Source organism: Solea senegalensis, linkage group LG15, assembly GCF_019176455.1.
Source record: "Solea senegalensis isolate Sse05_10M linkage group LG15, IFAPA_SoseM_1, whole genome shotgun sequence".
Lineage (NCBI taxonomy): Eukaryota > Metazoa > Chordata > Actinopteri > Pleuronectiformes > Soleidae > Solea > Solea senegalensis.
The window spans coordinates 4,264,620-4,291,110 of NC_058035.1; the positions used below are offsets into that span (position 1 = coordinate 4,264,620).

General features: G+C 43.3%; 1 protein-coding gene across 1 annotated transcript; it reads left to right on the forward strand.

Annotated features, from left to right (window-relative positions):
* LOC122781900 (protein FAM53B-like) lies at positions 1–26,491 on the forward strand. The gene is made up of 5 exons (XM_044045985.1): positions 1–65; positions 14,655–14,914; positions 15,852–15,906; positions 17,660–18,522; positions 25,250–26,491. The coding sequence occupies exons 2-5, from the start codon at positions 14,834–14,836 to the stop codon at positions 25,604–25,606; spliced, it is 1,356 nt and encodes a 451-aa protein (XP_043901920.1). The 5' UTR covers positions 1–65; positions 14,655–14,833; the 3' UTR covers positions 25,607–26,491.

Consider the following 26,491-nt stretch of genomic DNA (forward strand, 5'->3'; position numbering starts at 1 on the left):
CCCCTCCCCAAACACACACTTTTTGCCGAAGATGACCTAACTTCGAAAGAGCCTCTGCTGGTCAGGTAGTAAGACATTTGTTCACATACGTAGTCTTTTATTATTAACTGTGCTCTCACATGCATCATCTTTCTTCTTCTCATCTTCCTTCTTCTTCTTCTTCTTCTTCTTCTTCTTTTTGCCTCAGCATTACTGGAAGAAGTTGTCTGTCAATCTGTGCTGCCTTTAAAAGGCAGATTACAGAAGTGAATTCCCACTTGGCAATAAATCAGACTGTGATTAAGAAGTGCAGCTCAGAGGCATTTAGCAGAAACACACACTGTGTAAATGTGACTGTAAATTATTTACTCCAGCTTAGGTATTACACCACAACAGCTGCGTTTGTGAAGTGTAGTGTACTAGTGTGTGTGAATATGAGAAAATGTGCAGTGTTTGCTCGTCCAGCCTGACCAACCTGTTGCTGTATTAAATTGTTCTGCCTAATAAACCTGCTGTAGAAGAGGGTGAACATAAACCCTCTATGTGTGTGTGTGTGTACATGCCTTGAATAAGCTGTGAGGACCATTTGTCAAACAGTCCTATCTTTGTGAAGACATGTTTGCCTGGTTCACATAACTTTACCAGGGTTGTTGAGGGTTAAGACCTGCTTTTTAAGGGTTAGGGTCACGTTAAAGGTTAGAGTTAGGCACACAAAGGATAGTAACCAGCATGTGTGTGTGTGTGTGAGTGTGTTGCCTCATTTCTCTGGCATAAACACTGAACTTGTTAGGACCGGTAGTCCTCTTGGGTACCAGACCAAAGCTTAAGGCTAAGATTTGAATTGTGGTTAGGGTTAGGCATTAACTGGTTATGGTTAAGGTTAGGGACAAAGCTTTGGTTAGGCTTTTCCATATGAATGGAAGTCAATGAGAGTCTTTAAAAGGATAGCAGTGTGAACCCGTGTGTGTGTGTGTGTGTGTGTGTGTGTGTGTGTGAGAGAGAGTCAACATCTACATGTATATGTCAGTCATACTGATAAAGCTCTGGCTTTTGATTATTATCTATTGATCTGTTATTATTCCTTGTTTGGTCAGTGGTGAAAAAGTTTATTGAAGTTGTTTCTGTCATCAAAATCAATGAATTTAAATTTATATTTAAAAGTTATAGTGTGTCCACTAACCATACATATGTTAATCTAAGTGTAGTGTTGTCATAGCTTTAAAATAACCCTCATCGTATGTGTATATATATATTTAGGCAAGAACCTCTGTTTATATTTCTATTGCAAACCAACCAAAATGTCACTACTAATCAACTAGTTGTTGCAGTACTTGTACTTGTAGACTCTTTTGGACACACTGTTATTTTAACATTTAATTGGTTGTTTTTTGAATTTTATGGATCAATCAATCATTTAACTATGCATAAAATGTTGGAAACTATCCAGTGGTGTTTTCCAAAACCTCAGAATGTGCATACAAGCCTGCAGTTCAATTCATACTTAAATGACGCTACGCATCAGTCCACTGTTGCACTAGACATTTCTCACCAGGAAATCGTCCTCTTTTGTAAGTCCTTTTTTTCTATGAGAGCTGACTTATACATGTGTGGGTAGTGGCAGAGTTTCATATATGACCTCAAGCAAGTTTCCATGGGTACCATCTTCTTTTTTGTCTCCTTTGACCCAAAAAATGACCGTGCCACCTAGTGGAATGGAAAATGTTGGGCTATGTGGAATCAAAGACCCCCCCCCAAGACCCGGGTTTTAAGGCACATGTCTTATTAGTCTCTACCACACGTTTAGGGTTTTGTTGTTTCCTCTTTGAATGTTGAGAGCTGCACTTGGTTCAAAGCATAATCCACTTTCTTCTTCCTCAATTTCAAAGTTTCTGTTGCCACAGCAAATACATAAGAGTGTCTGCTTATGAGTCTGGTGATAGTATAAGTGTTTTTTTAATTGTTATTATGCCAATGCCACAGAGAGTCATTTGCACTGAATTAATGGTATTTTTGCAGTCATGCAGTCAACGGACCTCACCCGCAATGATAAGAACTGATAAGAGCATCTATAAATTGAACTTGTCTCATGCAGGCATGCAGGAGAGTCTGCCCACGATAAGTCTACAAATGTTTTATTGCCGAGTGAATACAGGTGATTTACAACTTGTATATCTCTGTATTTGTCAGTGGGTGTTTCAATCATGGTTCACACTCATTTTGCAACCACCTAATGGCCCGCTGGTTCGAAAATGAAAACCAGTTAGTCACTCTGAAAATGGGGCACTGTGACTATGAAGCTGCTTATTTTGTCAGCGTTTCATTTCTCTTGAGGTTAACTGTGGGTGCTTGCCCTTTCTAATATTGCACGGCAGTCGGTTGATCTTTGTGGACACCGTAAACAGTGCCACGCAGAACTGGTTTGATACCAGGGCAACATAATTGGAAAATACCTGCAAATGTTTTCTGCTGCCACCATAGCAGCGGCTGTCCTTGGCTCTCACGCTGTGCAGATGGCTGGTTTGGTCCACTAAACAGGAAATGTCAGAAGTTGTTGTACTCAAGATTCCTTCTCTGGAATCACCCTCTCCGATGCAAAGTGCTGCTGAATTACAGGTTGGGAATGGAAGTCAAAGGCTGGGTATTAAGATTTCACTACATGTCAGGCCTGGTATCTAATTACAAAGGGGATGTTGATAAGGGTGCCTCTCAAATGCCGGGCCAGGTTCAGACTGAGGAGACATTTTGAATCGGATGCTGGTCTAGTTTTTGAGAAGATTGCGATGTCGATACGTCGCTTTGATTTCTAAAATAGACCAGTACTGGAATGTCACAGCTTGGTGTGAACAAGCAATTAAAAGGATCACATTGTATCGTGTGAGTCAGCAAAGTTTGGCGTTAACTGTTGGTGTTGTGTTTATCACACTATGGCCAGGTTAAGTTACTGTAGTGACAGTTTATTTGTAGTGGCACCTTTGCAACCAACCTCTGTGTTGTGCAAACAATACGAATGCAAACACGAACAACAAATTAATCAAATTATACGTTTTCAAGCAACACAATACAATTAGATTTTCAATAATTAAAACAAGCTTTCTGGGTTTTTTTCAGCTTCTTAAATGTGAATATTCTCTGGTTTCTTTGCTCCAAAACAACAACAACAAAGAAATCATTAAAACTGAATCATTTTGGCAAATCCTGACATTTGAGAACATCATCATTTCCAGGTTTGGTAAACACTGATCACCATTTTTCAACATTTTCTGACATTTTCTGGACCAAACAAGTACTTTTTTGATTGATTGATAGTGACAATGATCGTTAGTTGCAGCCCTATTTTTCATGACGTGTTTGACTGAAATAAATATCACAACTGAATCCACTTTATTTTTGACATATTTAGTTTTTTCCTTCAACAAAACGGGTTAGGGTTTTATTTTGTATTTCACAAAATCCACCATGCCTTGGATCTCTAATGCATTAGCGTGTAATACCATCATAGTACAAATATAAATATTCAGTAACTGAGTAAACAGGAAGAAGCAAAAAAAAAAAACTTTCTCATAAGATTCACTGGAAATCACTTTGGTTTTCCTAGTTTGCTACTTAGCAGCAGCAGCAGCAGCCTTGGCATTGTTGGTCTACACGCTTGTTTTGGACATGCTATGGACATAATTTATGGATGCTATTTAGGCAGCTGGGTTTTAAAGGGGGATCACTCTGCGCTTCAGTATGTGCTTAAGACGCACACATTCGCAGTGTCTTTGTGTTGCAGGCAAAGGCCCTGTTAGAGCTCCATTCTGTCGGTGCGCAGCTGTGTGCTGAGCGAGCTACTGAGCCATTCCCCGACCGTGTGCACAACTCTTTACTCTGCACTGGCACACACGCTGCCTTCTGTAGGTTTCAGTCTAAATTTTGTCTTGCTTTTCCTCGTTGTTTGTCTTTCTGTTCCTCTAATACTGTGGCTCTCTTTCTTTCACTGGCCCTGTGGGCCCGGGGCATTATGCAAAGCTGTCAGAAAAGGATTGTTAGCCATGCCTGCCTCTGCCTCCATGCTACTCTATTCATTTCAGAATCTTCTGTGTGACCTGCAGTCATAACAGCTGCTGCCCCAGAACGCACTGAAACTCGTGCAACTTGGCCCCAGGCAGTGAAAGAAGCACGGCCCTGCACTTTTATTTCACAGCATATTCCTCATTTTGTATATTCCTTCCTCATTAACATGATAGATTTGTAGGTCTGGTGTCTTGACTCCCACAGAGCCAAAGACCTGGAGAATGAAAAGAAAAGAGGCATTCTCACATACACCAGAGAAGCACTCCCCCAACCCCCAAGACAGGCACCAGAATCCACTTAGAGATGAAAGGCATTCTGGGATGCAATGGGAAAACTCCCATCAACACGTCCCACTGTGATGTTTTTGGGTGGTGATAGTGAGGAATTAGCTTAACTTTTTGTTTGCTTGTTTGTTTGTATTTGGTTTGGGGTCTTAGTGCTTTATATTTCACTCGCATAGATTTGTTATGCAGATTTTCTGCATAGCCTTGATAAGGCTAAATTGCTACATCCACACAGCTTTTTCAGATCCGGATCAGGACGAGCGTTTAAGTTTTGCATCTGATGTAATCTGCATCTGAAAATGTATATCACATGACCGCTGTTTGCTTAGTTTCAGGAAATACTACTATCGTGAAACTACAAGGGTGAAAATTAACAGAGTTTCTGTTATGAGACACGGTTGAAACTGAGACTGAAACATTTTTCAAGACCCTTGAAAGTATTTGAAAATCGCTTCCAATACAAATAAGTCATTGAAAGTGCTTGAATTTTGTACAAGAAAGAAAAATGGATATTTAGGTAAATGTCTCCTGCCACTGATATGCCCTTGTTTGTCATGACGCCACCTACTGTTTTATAATCTATTAGATGGTCAATTGAGTACTTGTTTGGTCCATAAAATGAAGAAAAATGTAGTCCTGTGTTTACAAAACCTGTAAATAATGATGTTCTCTAGTGTCTTGTTTTGTCCACAGCTCAAAATGTTTCAGTTTTTACGATTTCTTTGTTATACGGAGCAAAAAAAAACAGGCATTATTCACATTTATGGAGGCGAAAAATCCAAAAGCTTGTGTTAATTATAAAAAAACCCCAACAACATTAAAATAAATCGATGACTCGAATAATCGCTGCAGCCCTTCACAGCAGGCATACCCGCAGTAGAATTGATGCATTCTTAAATGAAAACATAGTGTGAATGTGGCATAAATGTTGCGGTAAAGTGAGGTAAAGTTCTGTTATCATAATACTTCTGTTTTTAAATAACAGTGGCTGGCATTCTTCAATTTACAGTATTTTTCTCACCTGCTGTGCATTGGCTTCTTCTCAAAATGTCTGCCACCACATTGTGGGTTACTACCACTCCATTGAGTCTCCGTTGTGTTTTACATCAACAGGCCAATTTAATGTATTTTTAGAACCGTGTTCCCGTAGTTTGGACCACCATTAAGTTTCCCCTCCAACGTATAGGAGTTACAGGTGACTGCAATGCTTTACTACCAAAATCTTTTCCTTATGCCAACATGACGCATAATGTGTTAGATCTGACATAACTGGTTCTTTGTGCAAGTCCAGGCTCATGAAGTGAAACGCTGTGTCTTCTTGACAATCCTGTCTGCACAAAGTAGGTTGTTTATTTTTATTATATACGTCATAAGTCCTTGGTGTAACGCGCGGTTGTATATTGCTTCTCTGGCATGGGATTTGATTATGTCAGCATGTTTTACATACACCTGCAGACAATGATTGGCAGACAGTACATTTAAGATTAAGATTTAATTGCTCTTATCTGACGGTTTTAGACATTTCTATCCCTACTCCAACTTAAGCAGGTTTCCAACATGAACTCATGTATGGAGAAGCGAGTTTGAGCGTTCTCCTGAGTTGGCTGTTCACGCATGATGAACGCAGCAGGAGATTTTCTGAGTTAGACGTGCTCACAAAAGCAGGAGAATCTATGGAAGATGGGGGTGGGGGGGCCCCATCTGGTTTGAGCTTACACTCTGGGACATTTTTACAGAGATCAAAATAGGGAAATTCTGTGAACAGCAGCTTGTCACTCTGGTAAAAGTCAAGATGGGCCAGAAAACAACACAGTGGCAACGTAAAAAGGTTCAGTCCTACAACGGTTTGGTTTCTTTGGAGCCTTTCTGCAGTGATGTAGAGCAAATGATATTCTGTGCCCGCAATTTGATTTGAATTGATCTCACTGGTGGTCTCATCATCTATCATCTGTTTGTAATTCTGGGAAACTGAAATAACTTTCATATTACATTTGGCAAGTTGGTTGTGCGTCAGAATCCATGCTGTATTTAAATTGGGTCAAGGGCCTAATGCTAATGCATAGAAAAGCATTGCTGTGTTTACCTTTTTACCAAATTGTTTCTTAATCATTTTTTTTATCGTTTTATTCTTCAATAGAATCCACCTGTGTGTAAAATGTAAGACTTTTGAGTTTAATAACCAAAGTTTGGAAGACTTCATCTTTATCTGGTGAATTAGATGTGGCATGTACAGATATAACATAGAAAGCACTATGAATGTCATTTCTTCCTGTGCAGCTCTGCTGAATGCAATGTTCAAAAACACATTTCTATTACTATTTTTAGCCATGTAGCTGTGGTTGTGTGAGGGCACAGAAACATGACACACCTTATCTTGACTTAGAAATGTTGCATTGATGTTTTGCACCCTGCTACACCCTACACTGAACAGTCAGAGGGTCCATGTCGTGAGCTTAGCATTCATTAATTAATCAATCATCCAAGGAATTCTGCGGGTAGTTTTCTTTCTCACGTTCTACCATGCGTACTTCGCCTCCCAACTTGGTATTACATAACTGCACAAATGTCCCTTTATTGGTGTATTGGTTGAAGCAATTGTATAATATCGCTTGCTTACACAATGTACGAGCGGGTCTCTCTAATTGAGCTGAGCTGGGCAATTGCAAGCGGCTTGCTCGCAGCGCTGGAGGCTCCCATGTAATGTATCCCTGATGGATTAGGGCTCTGGTTAGTGTGCACAGCACAGAACAGGCACTCATGGATAACAGTAGAAACCACAGGCGGAAAGGCAAGGATTGATGTGGGGGTGGTAGTGTAATTAGAGGGGTACCTGATATATGCAGAGTCTTGGCATGCAAGGGTCACTCCAGGGGGGCAAGAGGCCCCCATAGGTTCCTCCAGTCAAACTGAAACACCTGATGCTACGCTTGTCCAACTTGTCAAGCTTTTTCGACCAGAGGTCCTGCTCTGAGAAACAGGGGTGTGTATTATACTCACCGGCTACTTTATTAGGTACACAGGACACATACGAAAGTGACAGGAATGGCAGACTGTGTGGTCTTCTGCTGCTGTAACCCACCTGCAGAGACGTGTTGTGTATTCAGAGATGGTCTTCAGCATACTTTGGTTGTGAAAAGTGCTTATTTGAGTTACGGTTGCCTTTCTGGCCACTCTCCTCTGACCTCTGGTGTCAACAAGGCTTCTTCCTTCTGACAATTCTCTGTAAAACCTTCTTTCTGAAATGTTCAAACCAGTTGGTCTGGCACCAACCGTGACACATTCAAAGTCACTCAAATCACAATGTCCGTGTAGATGCTTTCATCCAGGTCATCGTTATCCAAAACACATTGAGTCGGTAGAAACTGGACTTGAGATTTCTCTTGAAGATGTTTCACCTCACAGAACTAAGGAGGCCTCTTCAATGGGAGGTGACATGTCTTCAAGAGTTCACAAGTTTGGATCACTGGTTGGTTTTGAATCTTGATCATATGCATTGAGTTACTGCACTGTGATTGGCTGATTAAATATTTGTGCTAACATGCAGGTGAACAGGTGAACCTTTAAAGAAAAAGATTCTGGTAAGTGTATATGCAAACATAGAGAGGGGGAGAGATTTGACACTGTTATGTGTTGTTTTGTGTTTGGTTGCTATGGCTACTTTGAAAGAGTGTCTAACTTGGCAACTGCTTTATGAAGTAAGTCAAAGAGAAACCGGACGCCAGTAATATCTATGAAAACCCTAACTGAACAAGATGTTGTAACACTTGGTTGGTGTGACTATAGCTGCTTTCAGACAGACAGCAGGTTATCCAGAGGTGGTGCAGGCTGGAAGTGAAGAGGCAAATTCTTTAGACATTCTCCTACCAGTTTCCTAGTCTCCAAATAATGACCAAGTGTGCTCATGTGAGGACAGAGACTCCGGATAATCCTCAGTGAGTGAATGGGTGAGTGTCGTGCCTCCTGCATGCTTAAGCCAGATGCCACTTCCTCACCTGAATTCTCCATAGACCAAACTCCGATTAATGTCCACAGAACAAAGAAAGTTAATTAAGGTCTAATTTAAGCCTCATCTTGAAGCAATTACATTTAAATGTTTAGTATATAAAATATAGGTGAAATTATGTTCATTTGGCAAACATTTAGGGTAAAACAATAAAACTTTACCTAATTACCTGATTGTATAAATTGCTATTTTTCATTAGTTTTGTCATTATGGACCACTTTGTTTTTAAAAGGGAAAAACTTAACATATTTTGAGTTTTTATTTCTAAGGCAGAAGGGCTACTTAGGTTTTACAACACATTTGAGTGAGGGATATTCACCTGCGACATGCAACTTCATCAATAAATATTGCTAAATGTTACACTCTGTACCTTTTTAAGTCAACAATCCTCTTACTAGGTCAAGCAAATTCACCACTGACTCGATGACAGTTTACCTCAGCACATGTTATTGTGCACTGATGTTTGTTGCACTAGTTTATTGTGTTTTTTTCCTCCTTGGAGGGGTCAGCGAGGCTGTACGTGTGAAGTCGACACTGTGTCACAATGCTTTGCAGAGATCACTTGTGCTTTTCTTTCTGCATGAATTTGGTAATAAAATCTGTATGTTCCACGCCCTGCTCAGCGGCAGCAGCAGCCTGTGACCACAAGGGAAGCGGCACCCATATACTGCAAAGGGAAGTGTGCTTTCATACGGGCGTTGTGTTCGTGTGTCTTCGGGCCTGCTAAGCAATGAGAAGAAGAGCAGTGTGAACTGCTCTGTCAGCGCACTCAAGTACGGTAGTTGTTTGAGTCACGATTCCCATCTCTGTTTTCACTGCAGTGGTGTTGTTATGGGTGACAGTCAAAATAAAGCGAATGATCTTTTTAAATTGCTCATTTAGCAGGTACTCCGAGTGCCGGCTGTATTTATACAAAGGTCGATGGTCACTGTCGTTAGAGTAACGTTCAGGGGAATCTGCAGGAAGAGGCCAGAACCTGACAACTGACGACACATAAAGTTTGACTGAATGTGCACTTCAGTGTTTATGCACATCTGAGGATCGAGTGGTGTGATGGCGTGTTGTTTTTGGCCAGTGTTCCCCTGCCAGTGGGTACTAGGGTGATGGCCAGAGGAGTCACTGGTATGTCTTGACCTCTCTAGGACCATTTTTACGACCTCAGTTGCATTATAAGAAAGAGGGGTGGCTGTGTGTTCACCCTGAATTAACAATCCACTTTCACAAAAGAATAACTTTTACTTTTACTCACCCCCACCTACAAAAAAAAAACTGAGTGTGCAAAACCTTTTGATCTTTTACTTTTGTTTCCCATGGCTAAGCCGACTACGTAACTCGGATGTCTAGCATCCTGCATCTTAGAATGTCAGTCTGGTTACAAAAAGATAAGGAAGAAAATCTAAATAGATGTCTGTTTTCTCTTGTGTCACACATGCAGAATTGTGTTTGTTTGGTCCTCGTCGTTTCATTAGTATGTAATGAGTTGCTTTCTTTCAGCTGCAGCCACAGATCAAAGTCTTGACACCAGACGCGCTCTGCACAAGTATGCAGCAACCAGAGCCAATTGGTGATGGACACCAAACACCCCGTCACAGAACTTTAGGGGGCCCCAAATAGGCTCCTATTCATCTGCCTGTACAAATCACAGTCTGGGCAACGAGCCACATTATCTTAGCTGCCCTTTCGAGTGCCCTCCTGAGTCGTAGCCTATTGTGAAGCAAGAGCTGCTGTCTGCACCACTGCATACACAAATCTGACCAGAATTACCATTAGGCATTAGTCGACGGAGGGGTCAGCTTCAGTTACAAGAACCTACAATGTTATTTTTGCCCAAACAATGGCATGGTGTACATTTAGTGACGGCAGTTTCCCTCATTTTTGTGTTCAAATCAAAAGTTATACAACTGCATCCTGCCTGGAAAGGCTGAGCAGTCATCACTGGGAGTAGATATTGTTTTACTCTGGATCACAACTTGAAACTGTCACATCATAGCAGCTGTCCAAGAAATGTCAGTTTTGTATAGTTAAACGTTTTAATTACAGTGTGGTGGTATAGGCAACAAAGGAGACCATACTGTTCCATTTTCGTTCAGTAAATGCATAAATTCTGCTCCGGATATTCCTGTCATCCACACTACCTCAGGGTTTTAGAGCCCCATAAACTGAGAAGTTAAAAAAACACTCCTGACTCCATTTTAATCTGAAAAAGACTGCGTTACAGTCTGAGCGGGCAAAAACTGAGACCCTTTGGAAAAGATGTCACTGTTACTCACGCTCCCTTCCCAATTTGTTGTTCTCGACTGTGACTCGTGAACACTCGCTTACTGTTTCTTCATCGGTCTAATCAAAGAAATCCACCATTTGTTTTCTTGTCAGTAACACAGTAATACTCGCAGTACGGAGGAGGGAAGCGACTTGTTTTTAACACTGGCACGAGCATGCCCAGTCAGTGCACCTGAATGGTCACATGATGTACGTTGTTAAGTGTGTTAGTTATTCAAGGGATTCAAAGGCTTTATTGTCCTGCAGAAACTTCTGACACGAACTCGTAGCGGGAGCTTCTCTGGGTGAAGCTTGTCCACAGCCGCAGGAGGTGATGCCGGGTTTGTGGACGCAGAAAGCAGCACGCTCTCGGGATTTTCGCCTGCTGTGTTCTCACACGAGCTCACAACTGCAGATTTGACGGAAATCTCTGTGGATAGTTCTGTAGACATTTGCATTCTCACATACGGCCTCTGTGGAGGATCTCCTTAGAATCTCCAGAGAGTCAAGTGCATGTCTGAAAGCAACTGAGAATTGTTGCTGACCATGTTTATTCCTTCATGGCCACTTCCATAACGATATGGCATAAATATTGTTTTATCTCTGCAATGAAATTCCTCTCCCCCCCCCGACACTACTTGACCACTTACAATGCCGCTTTAAAATCGGAGTAATAAAATTAAGACCATGTGTTATGAACAGAGAAGAAATAAAAGATTTGCAGCATGTGAAAAGAATGGGCAGTATGAGAGTTATGTGGTGTTGTAAATGGTACGCAGACAATGTGTTTAAAAGCTCATCTGGACACAGATAGTTTTGTTTGTGTGTAAGTGTAGCAGTATGGATGTAGCCTCATTTAAGCAGAAACAAATCTTATCTAATCAGTAGAGACTCTTGAGCACATTACGCTCCGGTTTCTCCATCAAGAGAAGTCGGTTCATTAAGTAAGCATGGGTTCAAGGCTGAATTCACACTCGCTCTGCCCTCTCCCATGACCCCACTTGCCAGTCACCACACACACACACACACACACACAAACAAGTGCAGGTTTGCATAAACACAGACATACAGTACATGTACAGACACACACACACACAGATACAGATACACACCCTCTTGTTCTCACTGACTGCTGAGGTGCTGTTTTAGCCCTGGTGGAACACGTCACACTTCCTCAATGCATCAGCGTAACAACCTTGACACATGCACTAACTGTTATGCTGCTCTACTCCCACTCTGAACACACACACACACATATAGACACACGGTTTCACACACCCACACGCACACACACCACAACCATTACTCAGTGTCAGTCCTAATCAGTGAAGTAATCTTCAAAACTGATCAAGAAGAACGTTCTCTTCTCCACTGACTCCCACTGCCGACACCAGCCCCTCTTGCCTGAGGAGGCCCAGTTGTGCTCCAGTGACTCTCTGGGATAAATGGAGGTAATGGGAGTCATATGCTAGCAGTTGGTTTGAGGCAGGCCTACATGAAACATTTATAGTCCTCATGTAGTCATGGGGCTGCAGAAGAGGGAAGGCATACAGATGACATAGTGAAATAACAAGATGTGACCAGGCTGGATATAAAACTGCTAAATCAAATCTGTGTGAACAACACCCCATCAACATCCTTTCTTTTATGTGTCCCCTTCCATTGTGTCCAAGGACTTGTTTAGACTGCCGTCCCCCCAAATCAGATTTTTAAGCATATCCAGATTGTATGCAGCTTGATTTTGGCAGTCTGGACAGCTATAAAACTCATGAGATCCCATTTTTCCAAAGCTGATTCAAACCACATACGGAGGCGGTTTCAATCTGAATGTCTTGTTCAATGATAGACGCAGGGAAAGACAATAGTTTAAAAGATTTTTTTTTTTATTTAGTTTTAATCTAATTATCTCATACCGAAACAGGCACGGATTTCTGTCATCCATTTTGTTTATTTCGTTTAGATTACTTGTTTTTATGGGGCGTGGCCTGTAACTATAGAAATCCATGTGGAAGACTAGACTAGACGGTGTCAATATGGACACATGCAGATTGGATCTGATCACTTGCAACATATAATGTCAACAGTCAGTCAGGAAGATCAGATTCTGATCAGATGTGCTTACAAATCCAAACTAGGCCCAAGAAAACCCATGGGACGCTTTCATCCTTCTCTCTAAAGCCTGTTGTATAAGTGCATCAGCCCACACTTACTGTGAAACCACATGTTAAACAGGCCGAATAACATAGGAAGGTCTGGAAGATCCATTACCTTCATGTGTTGCTCCACAGCAGAAAGCTGTCATTAGGCAAAAAATGACTGGGGGGGAGCTGAACCATGCTCATACGCTCTAATTCAATGTGTCAGTGTGTTTGGTGGTTGGCTAATGAAGGAAAGAGACTCCAGAGGTCCAAGGTCACTGCAGTGGTTCCAGCCTTTACCCTTCACATTAGGGGTAAAGACGGCATGAACTGAACCTGCCCGTCCTTTAGCAACATCTTTCCCATGCATCAAGCAGCATCAGAAGGGCTGAGTGGAGCGGACATGACAGAACATGTTTGTTCAGAAAACAAAGCACATGGACCATCTGCCTCGCATATTACTTCCTCAAAGCATTTTAGGAGTTGGTGTTTATTTACTGCAGCGGGAACAGTCTGCGCGTTGCCATCTGCGAATGTGCAGGCGGTGAATGAGGCGACCGCAGCGCCATACAGTATATATTATGTCCCTTTCTGCTCATGTTTCTCAGCCATATGCGCAGTCATTTGATGTGAGTGATGACGTTTCCAAGATTAGCTGGAGATGGCTTTCTGCCGGAGCTGTGGAATATGTTGACGTGCATCGTGTCCTGATGTTTACAGGGATAGACACTCAGTTTTCCCAAACCAACTAGCAGAAAACGATAATTAACAGGGTTTTTTGACCATTGAGAATGGGTTATATAAGTGTGGTCAGTGATTTTCCTCATGGGAATGTTTGTTTCTAATGAGTAAACTCCGTTTCTAATGAGTGCACTGAGGTCCGGATATTCTCCAGTGGCTGTTCGTGAACACGTGTCTGTCCACAGGAGTGACTCTTACATTGTCTGGACATTCTCCTGCTCGCTCACTGTCTAAGTGAGCCCATGTGAGAACACAGCAGGAGAAACGCTGGATAATTCCACAGCGAGTGAACTCACAGCATGCTTAAACCTGCTGCCACCTCATCAACTTGATCAACTCTGGAGATTCTCCTGCTGCTGTGAAGGCATCGCTCCAGCTGTGTTTGTCATTATGTGAATGCTAAACCCTGGACAATGTCTGGACCTGATTTCTTGGGCAAATATCTGGATTTGATGTCTGAAAACGGCCAGTGTGGACTAACAGGGCTGCTTCAGTAGATACTTTATGTCACCACACAACATGTGGATGAATGAAGGAACTGCTGTGTACAGTAACTACTACAATTTTCTTTTTGAGAAACAAATGTTTTAAGCTGAAGCTGTAAATTGCCATAAGTATCACTGGCTAACCCAAGATGCCTTAACGTCAGAGAAAAGTCTCTTTGCAGAGGATGTGCTCATGTTTCCACATTATACTTGTGGAAATCACTTTCTGAATCACCACGGGCTTCCAAACTAGTTGTAATGTTGCAAATATCCTGCTCGTATGTGCACGCCTTAAACCGGGACTTAAACTCTGCACAAATATTATCCCACGCAGTGAAACTGAAAACTTTCAAGAAAAGTAACAATAAGCAAGGGGCATTTTTGAGTGGTGGTGGTATGTGTGTGTGTGTGTGCGGGGAGGGCGGGGGCGTTTAAATGAGGCACATTATAACATTCATCTGGTCTGTTTCAAGCAGAACTGGCTCAGGACGAGGCTCAGTGGCTGCTCTGTACGCTTCCTTTCATATTTGGCCGGTTGTGGATGACACAAAGTTGAATTTATAGGCTTAGTTACACCAGATTGTTGTCTAGATTTATGACGAGCCGTGTCATACTGCTGAACACGGAAGCTGTACTTGGGTGGAAAATGTCTGTCAGTGTCCTAAACGCAAAATAAAACTTCTGATTTCTTCTGTTCTTCCGTTTGACACAGGGATCTGAAGTGCGAGACATCCTCCTACCTCCACCAACCATCCTCAGCACTTGAAGTCTGCTCGGCAGATGGGAGGTCACCAACCGGTCGCCTACTTTCTGCCCTCCGCCCTCATCTAAGATGGCCGCCTGTGGCCTCCTTCTGCACCTAAACAGACTGCAGCAGAGCCGCGTGCTACCATGGTGATCATTTTATCCAAAACACTGGAAAAGAAGAAGGGTGTCAATGATGTAAGGCCCGAGAACGTCGAGAGACGGCTGGTGAGCGAAACGTAACCTTTTTCGAGTCTCGCACAAAGCGAACCGGTTGGTTGTGACCTGCGCACGGATCTGCCTGCAAAGTGAATAGGGCCAGCGATTATATTACATTAGTGCATAACCACAGATAGTCATCATGTATATTTAGTTTCTCAATTCAACAGAGCGCGTCAGACCACAATCGGATTATCTGGTTGTGTAATTTCATATTTACCTGTCGAGTCGTTAAAGTCACAGAAGAATAAAAGCAGAAGGATGAAGAAAACATAACAAATCCAGATGAAAGTAAAGTAACTATTTTGCTTAATTGGTTTGAAGGTTTTTTCCTCGTTTCACCGGTTCACCATGAAACATAGTCATTTTATACTATTTTGTTATTAAGGCAGATTCATAGTGTCCTCAGAGGTCCATTACTCCACTGATGTCCAGGACAGGACACACAGACCACGTGCAGATACGTGCAGAATATACACATCATACTGTTTGCACTTTATCAAACTGTGAGATCACTGTATGCCCACATGGAAACACCAGACCAAAGCATATCCTGATTTTTACTATGACTTCAACTGTAGATAACATGTGCGTGACTCTCTGGAGACGTGGGATGTGGAAAGTATGCAGAGGCCTTTAATTTAGAGGCTGGAGGTTAATGTGCAGCATTGGGCAGGGCAGTATATGGTGTATTTATATATATATACCCTGTATAAGAGTTTTTATACTCATCACTGGTTTTTAAACTGTTGATTATTAATTATCCTGTGGAGTGGAGAAACAAAGTGCACATACATTTTAAACAGAATGCAGTAGACTTGTTGGATGAAAAGGAAATAAGCACTGTTTCAGCTCTGTGGGGCTATTAACCGTATATTTTCATTTCTTATTTGATTATTCTTCATCTCCCTGACTTAAGACCCCTCTGTCTTTGTTTTCTTCACAGCGTGAGCTCCACACCATGAGCAAAGGGACCACCCTCTTCTCCTGTGGACCTGTGGGTGAGTTATCTTTAGCTTTGTTTGTCTGTTTGCCCCTCTCTGTTTTTGCTTCCCCTTTCTCACAACAACCGGTCTCAACTGTTTTTGCATTTAGTCGAGCTCTGGACAGAGCTTCTAACAAAATTTCACAAGTGTAATAGGACGACTGTAATAGGACTGGACCACCAGAGTCAGCCAACCCCACCATAACCACCTCATTGTTTGTCCCCTCGGTCTTTCACTTCTCCCTTTTCTCCCATCTGTCACTCATCCCCCTCTCATGATCAGGGTGCACCTGCCTCCACACTGCATTGCACACCATTCTCATGGGAGTGAACAGTAATTGAATATGCTGTTGTCTATGTCAACAATGTCCCTGTGGCTCTGCTGGTGTTGCAATAATTACCCTCCCCGTGTTAAAAGACTGGCTTCTGTAAATACTGTCCCCGTTTTCTTTTTACGGCTGAGATGCGGTGACATCAGGGGGAGGAGCGTGGCGCGCTGTTTTCCACTCTTGCTGTTTAATGTTGACTTTGACATTGTCTCGCATGTCTTGTTAGTTCAACTGGCACTTTGTCTGCTGCTTCCAAAGGGTGGCCGTTTTGAAGTTCATCCCTTTGTCAAGCTGTTTTCCTAACATTCCAGGCAGGTCGTCACTGTAGCCCCCGTGCATTGTTTGTCCGCCCAAAACAATGATTTCCGTCCACCAGTTTGTGAGCGAGCATGCCAGAATTAGAGACAGGCATCCAAAAGGGATGGGATTTAGATCAGCAAGGGTCCTTTTCTGACAAAAGCTTCAATAGAATCGCAACTAAACCTCTTTGCTTTGTAGCTCCAGCTGCTGTGGCACTTTACTGTAGGTGTTTTATAGATTCTTTTGTGAAGCAGCTGGCAGTAGTCACAATACTCTCTGATGCGTATCCATTTTCCTTGGAAGAAAGTAACTCGCCTTCTTTCTTTTTTTTTCAAAATTATATTTCTAGTTTTTCAGCTTTCAACAAAGTTGCAGATGAGCTGCACCGGTTTGAACTGCACTGGAGCTGCAGTGTAAATTCCTCCCAGCTTAGTGTTGTCATTCATCCTGAAACAGATGAGTGATGACAACTTTGTTTTAACTGCTGTGAACTGCCAAGCTCAGGAGATCTCTGTGCTTTTTATGCACGGCAGTCTGTACCTGCCTTAAATGACCTCACATGTGTGTTATGTATCGGTTGTTTCATAATTAAACCTAAGAAAGCGTCCTTTTTGAAAGAACTTATATGCTCATAGGCTAATTTCATGTTTGTCAGTTAAGAACCCTAATGTCCCTCACTTTGAACTATTTGGAATATCTAGGCTAATGTTCTTTATTTTGTTTCCAACAAAACAAATGATAGGGACCTGATAATGACATCTTCTGCTTTGTGGAGCTGATGTTGTTTAACATAGGGTTTGCCTTTGAAAATCACCATAAATAATGTGCGTTTAAACGCTTTAAATCTTCAGTGTGAGGCTGACCATGCATCTGCTGACCATGCAAATATTTCACAAACTGAGCAGAAATGCTACTGTGCTTTTATTTTGAAATGCGATTAACCAAGGCAGTGACCTGCAGCCAAACTAGGTCTTTTGTGATTGTTTTGATTGAGAGAGCGGTGCATTATTGTGATTATAGTGTCATATAGTGTATTCTATCTTAAGAAATACATTATGCTCTAATCACCTCACTGCATGCAATATAGAAAGAGAAAGAGTTGCTGTTGGGTTGTGAGAATATATGTTTTGAACATTTCAGAGGCAGACAGGTGGCTGGACCTGGGGCGAAGCTGTGCCATCCAGCAGAGAGCTCCCTGCCAGTCCAGTGCCAGTCTGCGGGATGTGGGTCCTGAGCCCGGAGGCCAGCACTGGGCCAAGGAGCCGGGCAGCGCCATTGCGATCACAAGTCTGATTAGAGATCTCAACCTCGCCAACTGCAGCATGACCAGCGCCACGCCCACCACTGCCCACTACACCACTTCAGCCACCAGCCACGCTCCCACTGCACCCCCGAGCAAACGCCAGTGTCGCTCCCTGTCGTTCTCCGACGAATTAAGCGGGTTCCGCTCGTCCTGGAGGCCTCAGGGCTCCCGAGTGTGGACGGCAGTGGAGAAACGAAGGTGCCACAGCGGTGGGAATGTTCGAGGCGGAGGAGGGGGTTACTCTGGTGGTCATTTTCCTCCCATTCAGCGTAGCTCCAGCTTCAGTTTTCCCTCGTGCTCCAGCATTCACTCAGACGGCGCCCTGGACTTGCCTTTCTTCAATCAGCGACTGCCCCTGCACCCTCAGTTCACTGCCTCTCCAGTCTCCCCCACCTCTCCATCTTCACATCATCACCACTCCTTTCATCATCACCACCTCCTCCGGCCTCTCTCGCTCTCCCACGAGCAGATCAGCCTGCCAGAGCTGCAGAGGGAAGAGACAACATCAGAGGCCAGCTCTCCCGACTCCACCCCAGAACTGGGGCGGCGAGCTGGCCAGAGATCGGGGGGCACAGGATGTCTGTCTCGGAGCAGGTCCCAGCCGTGTGTGCTTAATGACAAAAAGATTGGTATGAAGCGCAGGAGGCCAGAAGATGCCCAGGAGCAGCGGCCGTCCCTGGACCTGGCAAAGATGACTCAGGTTAGCTGGAAATGTTGACCACATATTGACACACACACTCACACACAGCCAAGCAACGCACACTGGCATTCATGCGAATTTGACTCATTTCACAGAGTTAAGGATCACTGGTGTGCACTTATTAAAAATAAATCAGCATCAGCTTATTTCTAATTTAGTTTTGCCGACGCCAAATGGACTCGATTACGTCTAGTTAAATCCTGGACCCTGTGTATTTACCACACGAACAAATACCTTTCTGTTCTTAGGCCAAAGGCAAATGAGCCCCTCTCTCTCTCTCTCTCTCTCTCTCTCCCTCTCTCTCTCCCTCTCTCTCTCTCCCTGAGTCTGATCAGGAACAGGAATGATTGGAGCTGAATTAAGTTTTCTGGGTTTCTGGTCCGTGGCTTCATGGCTAAGTGATCGCAGGTCTCCTTCCTTCCAGCTCAGGGAGTGGTGCTTACTAAACATGCATTCCTCATGTTCGGTCACGCTGCCTCGCACCACATTCTAGCAAGCCTGACTGCAGTGTGTCATTTCATTTACTCTTACACTTCATTTGCTGAACTCTGTATGTAAAGGTTCGACCACTTGCACTTTCACTTGCTTCCCCTCTGCAACTCTGACACTTTATTTTAGCCTTGAACTCACTCTACTGCTGTCGGGCAGTTTTTAGCATCCTAAAATGTCTTCTTCTTAGACGTTGTTGTTCTTATATGAGGTTGGGGGGGTATAAATGATCCTGGACAAAAAATCAAATCTTAGAAGTATTTTAATGTACCATTTTGATGTTTGGCAGCGCTTGGCTGTTTTCATGGAGCCTAGAAAAATCCTGCTTTAATTCTTGTTTTACATCCTGCTTCATTATTCAGTTGAGCGCTCTTGAAATTCACCAAAAACAGCCACGGACGCTGAAGCCAACATGTCCTCGGAGCTTTCCTGCTCCCATTACATTAAAGCATCCATGTGACATGCTAAATTCTTCCTCCAGCATACCTTCTGTCCAGGAAATGTTGTCCTTTTGCTGTTTCTCTTGTTAGAAAGAACCATCAGTGCATCCCTCCGCCCTCCCTTCCTCTTCACAAAGATTTGTGTTCCCAGCCTTTCACCCTCAGGACCTAGCCAGGGTTGGATCAACAAGGCTTTGGTAATGGAGCCTAGCAAGCATGTTTCCTCTAGTCATGCCAGCTGCTAAGAGGGGAAAATCAAGCACGATGATGACACATACACGCACAGATACACAAACACACACACACACACGGGGTCGGTTTTACATTACCTCTAGTTGCGCCAGTGTTTGGATGCGGGAGCAGATGACTGTGTTCGAAGTATCTGCTCTTGGCCGTTAATCAGCAGCACCACTGTTTGTCATCTCAGTTTTATCAGTGGTTTTGTTTGTTTATGAATGGACATGCACGATTGCACAAGTTATGCGCGGCACACAGCATCGTTTTGGACACACTCATTTGCTTCTCTGTCTCACAAAACTCAACTTAGTGGTGGTGTGTGTAACTCGCAGAGCGAAGGCGCTGTACCCTGAAGTGAAACTCGTGTCAGCCAGTCTAAGGTAGACATCGCTGTCAAAGGTTAATGTGGTGGTTTGTCTCCGTTAGAGAAAGAGAGGAAAACTCGTAGCTGGCAAAGCTTTTGGAAAAGGATGTGATGATGTGGAAACATGGGGCTGGTTACAACTTGTGTCTGGTCTGTGGAGGACTTAACATGAGAATTATATCCAGGGAGGGGAACACGTATGACTTTCCCTCATGGGATTTTGTGTGATTTGCAGCTGTAAATGTCAGAATTGTATCGCGTTTCTGGCTCCTGATGATCTTACTTAAGTTCTTTTAGGGCACACTTGATATTTAACAATCCACTCTTTCAAGAAGTGGCTTACTCTCATCACAACACTCTTAGGCTGAATAGATATCCGTCCGAGTCCTGCCTCAGGATGTCAGTTAAGCTTTAGTTTCTCACAACCCACCACACTTCCTCCATTTTATATACAGTATGAGTGGAGTGTCATTTTTAGACGTCCAGGTAAATGCGAACACATTTTACATTCACAATCAATGTGCTATAGGATTCTGAGGGTTTACACACAACAATGCTGCAGTGTTTGTTGTCAGTGGAACACGGTGTAATCTGGCACCGGGACTTCCTTGACCACGTCAGTGAAGGATGGTGTCAATTCTTGGGATTCATGTCATGCTAATCGGCTATAACAAGTCTACCAATGGGATTTACCCTCCCCTTCACTTGTTCAGTGTCAGCCATGTATATCATTTCACATACTCTATTCACTGCCTCAGGTTTTTTTTACCTACCTGCCCGCTTCACTTGGGCCCCATCCATTGTTTTTTTCCACTGCATAGCAGCATAATAAGCTGTCAGGCTGGGAATGTTATCTCTTCATTCTAGAGCTACATCCACATTTCTCAGGCAGAAATTCTGCAAGAGATACGCCTGCCGATACACGCGACCCCGTCATTTAAAGCCCCGACAATGTAGTGCGTTTGAAGACACTGCTGGCTCTGTTTCGGTTTGAAACACTGCAAGTCTGCATTTTTACGCCTGGTCCTCACGTAAGTGGATATTTTTGGAAACTGAGGTTTTTCTCTCACGGTTTTAAAAATAAAACCTACTGTTCAGTGCTGTTAAAATCACGCCAAGTGAGCAGATGGTGATATAAGTAACTGTAAAACCTGTGTTGGCTTGTCAGAAGAAAGACTGATAGAAAGGCATGACCTGTTCCAGTAGACGACCAACAAAAATCAAAAATAAACACGCAATATGCTGACATTAGCGTTTGCAAGGCTTTGTCTGACGCCATTACTCAGCTCTTTTCATGTGAAAAAAATGTGGTGACGTCTGGACGGGCAGAAACGGAGAACTTTGGAAGGGATTACACATTTGCTTCATTCACTTCCTGTTTGGTTGTTTAAGTCACAACTCGGCGATTAGCTGTGTGTGTGTGTGTCGACAACAACAACTGTAGAGGAGGCAATCAACTTCCTGCACACCTGCACGCCGCGCATGGACCTAATTTGTCAAGTGACATGCTTTTTTTTTTTCATTCAGCATCAGATCTATAGTGCAATAATCCACCATGTACAGATTTAATTTTTTATCAGATATTCTTAATGTCATGCAATCCTGCAAAATCTGAAAGAATGGGGCAGCTTGTTTAGGCGCATCATTGTAAGGATCTTAAATCAAAGCGATGTGCGATTATTATTTTTTTTAAACAGAAAGAAGAGAGACTTTGCTGCATTTAAACATGCTTCTTGTTTATTTGGCAAAAAAAGCTTAACAACTGTTTGCCTTCGAGGTTTTTTGTCACTAAAATAAACGACTAACTCGACTCCTGGTGCTGTCAATTGTCAGGTGGATGTCTAGTGTTTGTGTTTCTAGTGTCTTTATAGGTAAAAATGAAAGAGAACAAACAATGATGCTGGCTCATCCTCTAAAATGTCTTTACTCACCATTTCTACAACTGATCGCACAGCACTCAACACCCCACGCCTCCATCTATACTACTATTTCATCTGTCTGTCCGCGTGTCCCAAACATTATCTCCATTGGTGGGGACATTACGCTATGTATCGAACAGTATGCCCAAATGGACTGTTCCACCCCTAGGACCCTGACTCCCGACGCAGATCACACTTTGCTTTTGATGAAACGGCCGATGGGGAGTGGGCTGCTCGGCTTCTTAGCCTCAGCAGACAAATTCACTCGATTCTTTTCACATTTTGAAGAAAATAAATACAAGCTTTGTTTGTTTAGAGGTGGGAAAAGATAGCGTCTTGAAAATGTGAGTGTGTGTGTGTGTGCTTTCAAGAGAAAAATGTACGGGTAAAGAAAGCGGCTATTATTTCTGAAGGGAAGCTGCCAGAGAAACTCCTCACTCCTCTCTATTAATATCTTCCGCTGCTCTGCTCTTCCCCTCCTCTTTCCACGCCGGTCCATTCCTGGGATGGCAGACATGGTGATCATAGCTGAGTGTCGAGCCCCACGGGCCTGTGGGAGCACCTGGGTGGGTGTCTCGAGGTGCGGCAGTTGCCATGTATATCGCGACTTGTTTTGGCTCGTCACAAAGGTCGGACGCACGTAATACCTGCTCTTGCGCAACCTTTGCACAAAGGTTACACGCTGTATTTATCTTTTTGTTTCATCTTACGTCAAGGCATCTCTCTGTGGTACAGTGACCGGCAGACGAATGCAGAGATCAAGCGTTAACACAGTGAGGCGTGCACCAGTGTCGTCTGACTGTTGTCGTCTGAGTGCACCTCTGGCATCTCCTGTGTTGTCCCCATATCAGCACTGAGCGAGCTCAATTTTAGTTTATAGAAGAGTACATGCATGATTGTCACTATACAGGCTTGTACTGTATGTGTGTATTTGTGCTTTTGAGCGCACATTCGTGCCAAAGCGCTCTGTAGGGTGTTGTTTGTCGCGTGCCCTAATTATCAGGAGGATATTTGTCTAACCTCAAGGCACTTGCACTTCTGCTTCTCCCCGAGCAGCTGCCTTTTGATACAATCAAACTGAAAAACAGTGTAGGGGCAAGTGCATCATGTGGTAATCACTATTGGGAATTATGGATAATCCGTCCATCCATCGTCAACCACGTTATCCTCCACATGAGGATCGTGGGCGGGGGCTGTGCCAATCTCAGCTGACATAGGGCGACAGGTGGGGTACACCCTGGAATAATGGCTAATGTCTATTAGAATACAAATGATGTGTTTACAGAGTTTGGGATTCTCCAAGAAATGAATTAAAGTCCCCAAATACAATCAAATAAAGGCATTTGAAAAAGAATTTGCATGTTTGATATACTGTAGTTGGGTAAGGTGGTCCAAAGTTTTGGTGCATAGAACCTAAAAGCAGTTTCTCTGCTGGTTTTGTGGGCTACGATAGCCATTCACCATACACCACTCTGTTGGACTGCCACGCTTGTCCCAGTATACAAGCACTAGCCAGGGTTCCCTTGGGCTCATGAAATCCTTAAAAGTTTGATCAAGGCTCTTGAAAGCTTTTAAAAAATCACCCTAAACAGACTTGGGTCATTGAAAGTGCTTGAAATGTGTGCAAGAAAGAAGTAAAGTTGATATTTAGTGCCCTTTGAGGGAATTGGTCCTGGAAAGTCTTTGAAAAGTCCTTGAATCTGATGTCAACCAAGGTTATTCTTCTGCGTACCAGCTTCTTCTATTATTTCCAGGTTTTTGGTCGGGGTGACGCATGTGCAGGGCCACTCTGGTCCAACTGAAGTACTTTTTGGGTCAGACTAACATGTTTTCATGTATTTTTAAAGTCCACTAACACAATAATTAGTTGTTTTTTTTCCTCCACTGTCGTGCAAACATACCGACTGATGTCTGGCTGTTGTTTCAAACCAGTTTGGCCATTTTTACTCTGACCTCTCTGGCATCAACAAAGCATGTTCGATTCCCAGTAGATCAGCAGTTTGTGAAATCCTCAGTGCAGCCTGTTTGGCACCTACAACCAAGTCATTTAAATCATCTTTCTTCTCTATTCCGATGCCTAGTTTGGGCGATTGTATCCCAGACAAAGTCATGGTGGGGGTTTGCTTATAGAAGTCGTGCACACAGCAGAAACTTTCCCCCTTTCCCCCAAACTACCACCACACCCATGCAAATCCCAGCCAGCCTCAGTGGAGCTTATAGAAAGCATATTGTGGAGAAACTGCCTCTGCCCCCCTCCTCTCTCACTTCCTTTCGTCTCCTCCTCCTCCTCCTCCTCCTCCTCTGCTGTGATAATTAGTAGTGGGGTAATACTGGGGGGTTGAACAGAGAAAGCAAAGGCTCAGAAATCCCCCTTTTTCCCCTCTCCTGCTCCACGTGATCACCTCAAGCATTTGCAGACGCCGTACCTGTGTTTGAGCATCTCGCATGTAAATTTTAAAATCCAGCAAGAATGAGCAGACCTTCAACTCACACCGACAAAACCTCTTCGTTCTGTTTTTCTTTTAGACCGTGCTGAGTCACGGCCATCTCTCTAAAATGAGACTTCGGAAAGGGAGACTCCCACCTCATTGTAACAGGAAAAGCAGTGTCCAAACACAGGCAAGGGAACATTAGACTTGTCCATCATGAAAGCCGAGGCTCTATAGTGAAAACCCTCATCTCTATTCACCTCCATGCCTCCAACATCTGCTGCTGGGGCACTGCAGAGATCATTAACCCCTTCACTGCATTCGCTGCATGGCTGCTCGTCTTTGTTGCGAAGAGGAATTCGGGACGGAAAGAGCACGGAAACAAAAACAGGAGACAACTTGTTAGTGAATTAAATCTCCATAAGGTCAAAACAGGAAAATCGGCCGCATGTAGCCGATCGCGCGTTCTCTCGGAGAGTACGGAACTTGAAAACTCCCAAACAACTCTTTTTCTCTACTACACAGCACAGAGTTACCTGTGGCTCTCTCTCTCTGTGTGTGTGTGTGTGTGTGTGTGTGTGTGTGTGTAGGCCCAGGGCACAGTTTGAAACAAGATACCTCCGGTTTTCAGCTCATCTCAGTGTTTTGTGTTTTTGCCTCAAACAAATGATAAGGGTTTTATTTTCTGTGTGTGTGTGTGTGTGTGCATGTTCACAAGAACTCAATCTCAAATAGATACTCCAACTCCCATCTTACACATTCTCCTCCTTTTATTACCAGAATGTGAACTTGAACTTTGGTACCAACCAGCATTTGTCTCTTTCTTTCTTTTTGTCTCTTTCCATTCAGACACTTCAGACGTTTCAGAGCTTGAGCTGCCCCGGATTCTCACCCACCGACAGCTGCCCATCAAGCCTATTGCTCTCCTCCTCCAGCCAACCAAATTCTGACTTCACCACTGTGTCCAAACTAGGACTGGAGTCAACACGGGAAGTAGCGGGAGACGACGACGATGACGATGAGGAGGAGGATTCCTCCTACGAAGAGCTGGACAGCGATTCGGCGTGTAGCGTGGACTCGCGGCCCGGGTCTCCCGTTGGCGTCACTGGCAGTAAACGCACCCTCTGGAAGGGTGAATGTGTGACACAGAGGGACATTTTCCAGTTGGGTGGAGAGCTGGACCTTGACCAGATTGAAAGAAACTGAACACTTTGCAGGAGACGATAAAAGACTGTGTCTGGACTGTCGTAGAAGGTTATTGGACACTGACGATGTACGAGAAGATGGGTTGAGCGGGGAAGTCTTGTAAAAGGGAAAGATGCCGTGAGGATAAAGGATAAAGTATGTTGCTGATGACTGGTTTCTTAATGGCGTTTGCCTTGAGCATTCTTACTGTTATAATATAAAAAAAACAACAGTTTTTTGTTCTGTTGTTTTTTTCTGAGGGGATATTCAGCTTAACTCAGGAGTGGGGAAGTGAAGGTTAGTCTTAAGAAAACTCCCCCGGCCCTCACTGTGTTTTCAACCTGATGACCTTTCCAAAGTCGGCTAACCTTAGGTCTGTAGTACTGTAGCAGTAGCTGGACGCTCCTGTGTTTGAGTGGCAAGGGAATTGGGTCAATCAGGGAAGAGTAAACAGAAGAAGAAGTGTCTTCTCACAGACTTAACCTTGACCTTGCTCGTCAGCTTTTGTGCACACGTGAAAATCTCTTCTTTTCTTTTTTCTTTTCTTTCCTGAATGTAGACTCAATAAGCTTTATGAGAAGTCCGTAAATTGACAGTGCCTTCTTTGTGGATGTGTGTTTCTCCCCGGGTTGTCGTCAAGAAAGGCCACAATTTCTGACTCGTTTTGTAGTTTCTTAATATGCAAAGTGTATATTTGAATTAAACACTGAATCTCAAGATTTTCAATTCTAAAAATCAGTGTATATTTTTCTAAGAATCTGTTCCACGTTTTTTTCAGTTCTAATACCAGTGTATATTTTTCTAAGCAACTGTTTTTTTTTAATGAGCTGTTTGTGAAGGAGCAAGAATTCAAGGCCTTTCTTCTGACGGAATGGACATGAAATAAATTTACAACCTGCACTCGTA

What these genes read in the sequence shown, in the direction of transcription:
- LOC122781900 (XM_044045985.1), top strand. Translation starts at nt 14,834, where the DNA reads ATGGTGATCATTTTATCCAAAACACTGGAAAAGAAGAAGGGTGTCAAT. An exon ending in AGAACGTCGAGAGACGGCTG is followed by an intron (nt 14,915 to 15,851) that starts GTGAGCGAAACG and finishes TTTTCTTCACAG; the next exon opens with CGTGAGCTCCACACCATGAG. An exon ending in CTTCTCCTGTGGACCTGTGG is followed by an intron (nt 15,907 to 17,659) that starts GTGAGTTATCTT and finishes TGAACATTTCAG; the next exon opens with AGGCAGACAGGTGGCTGGAC.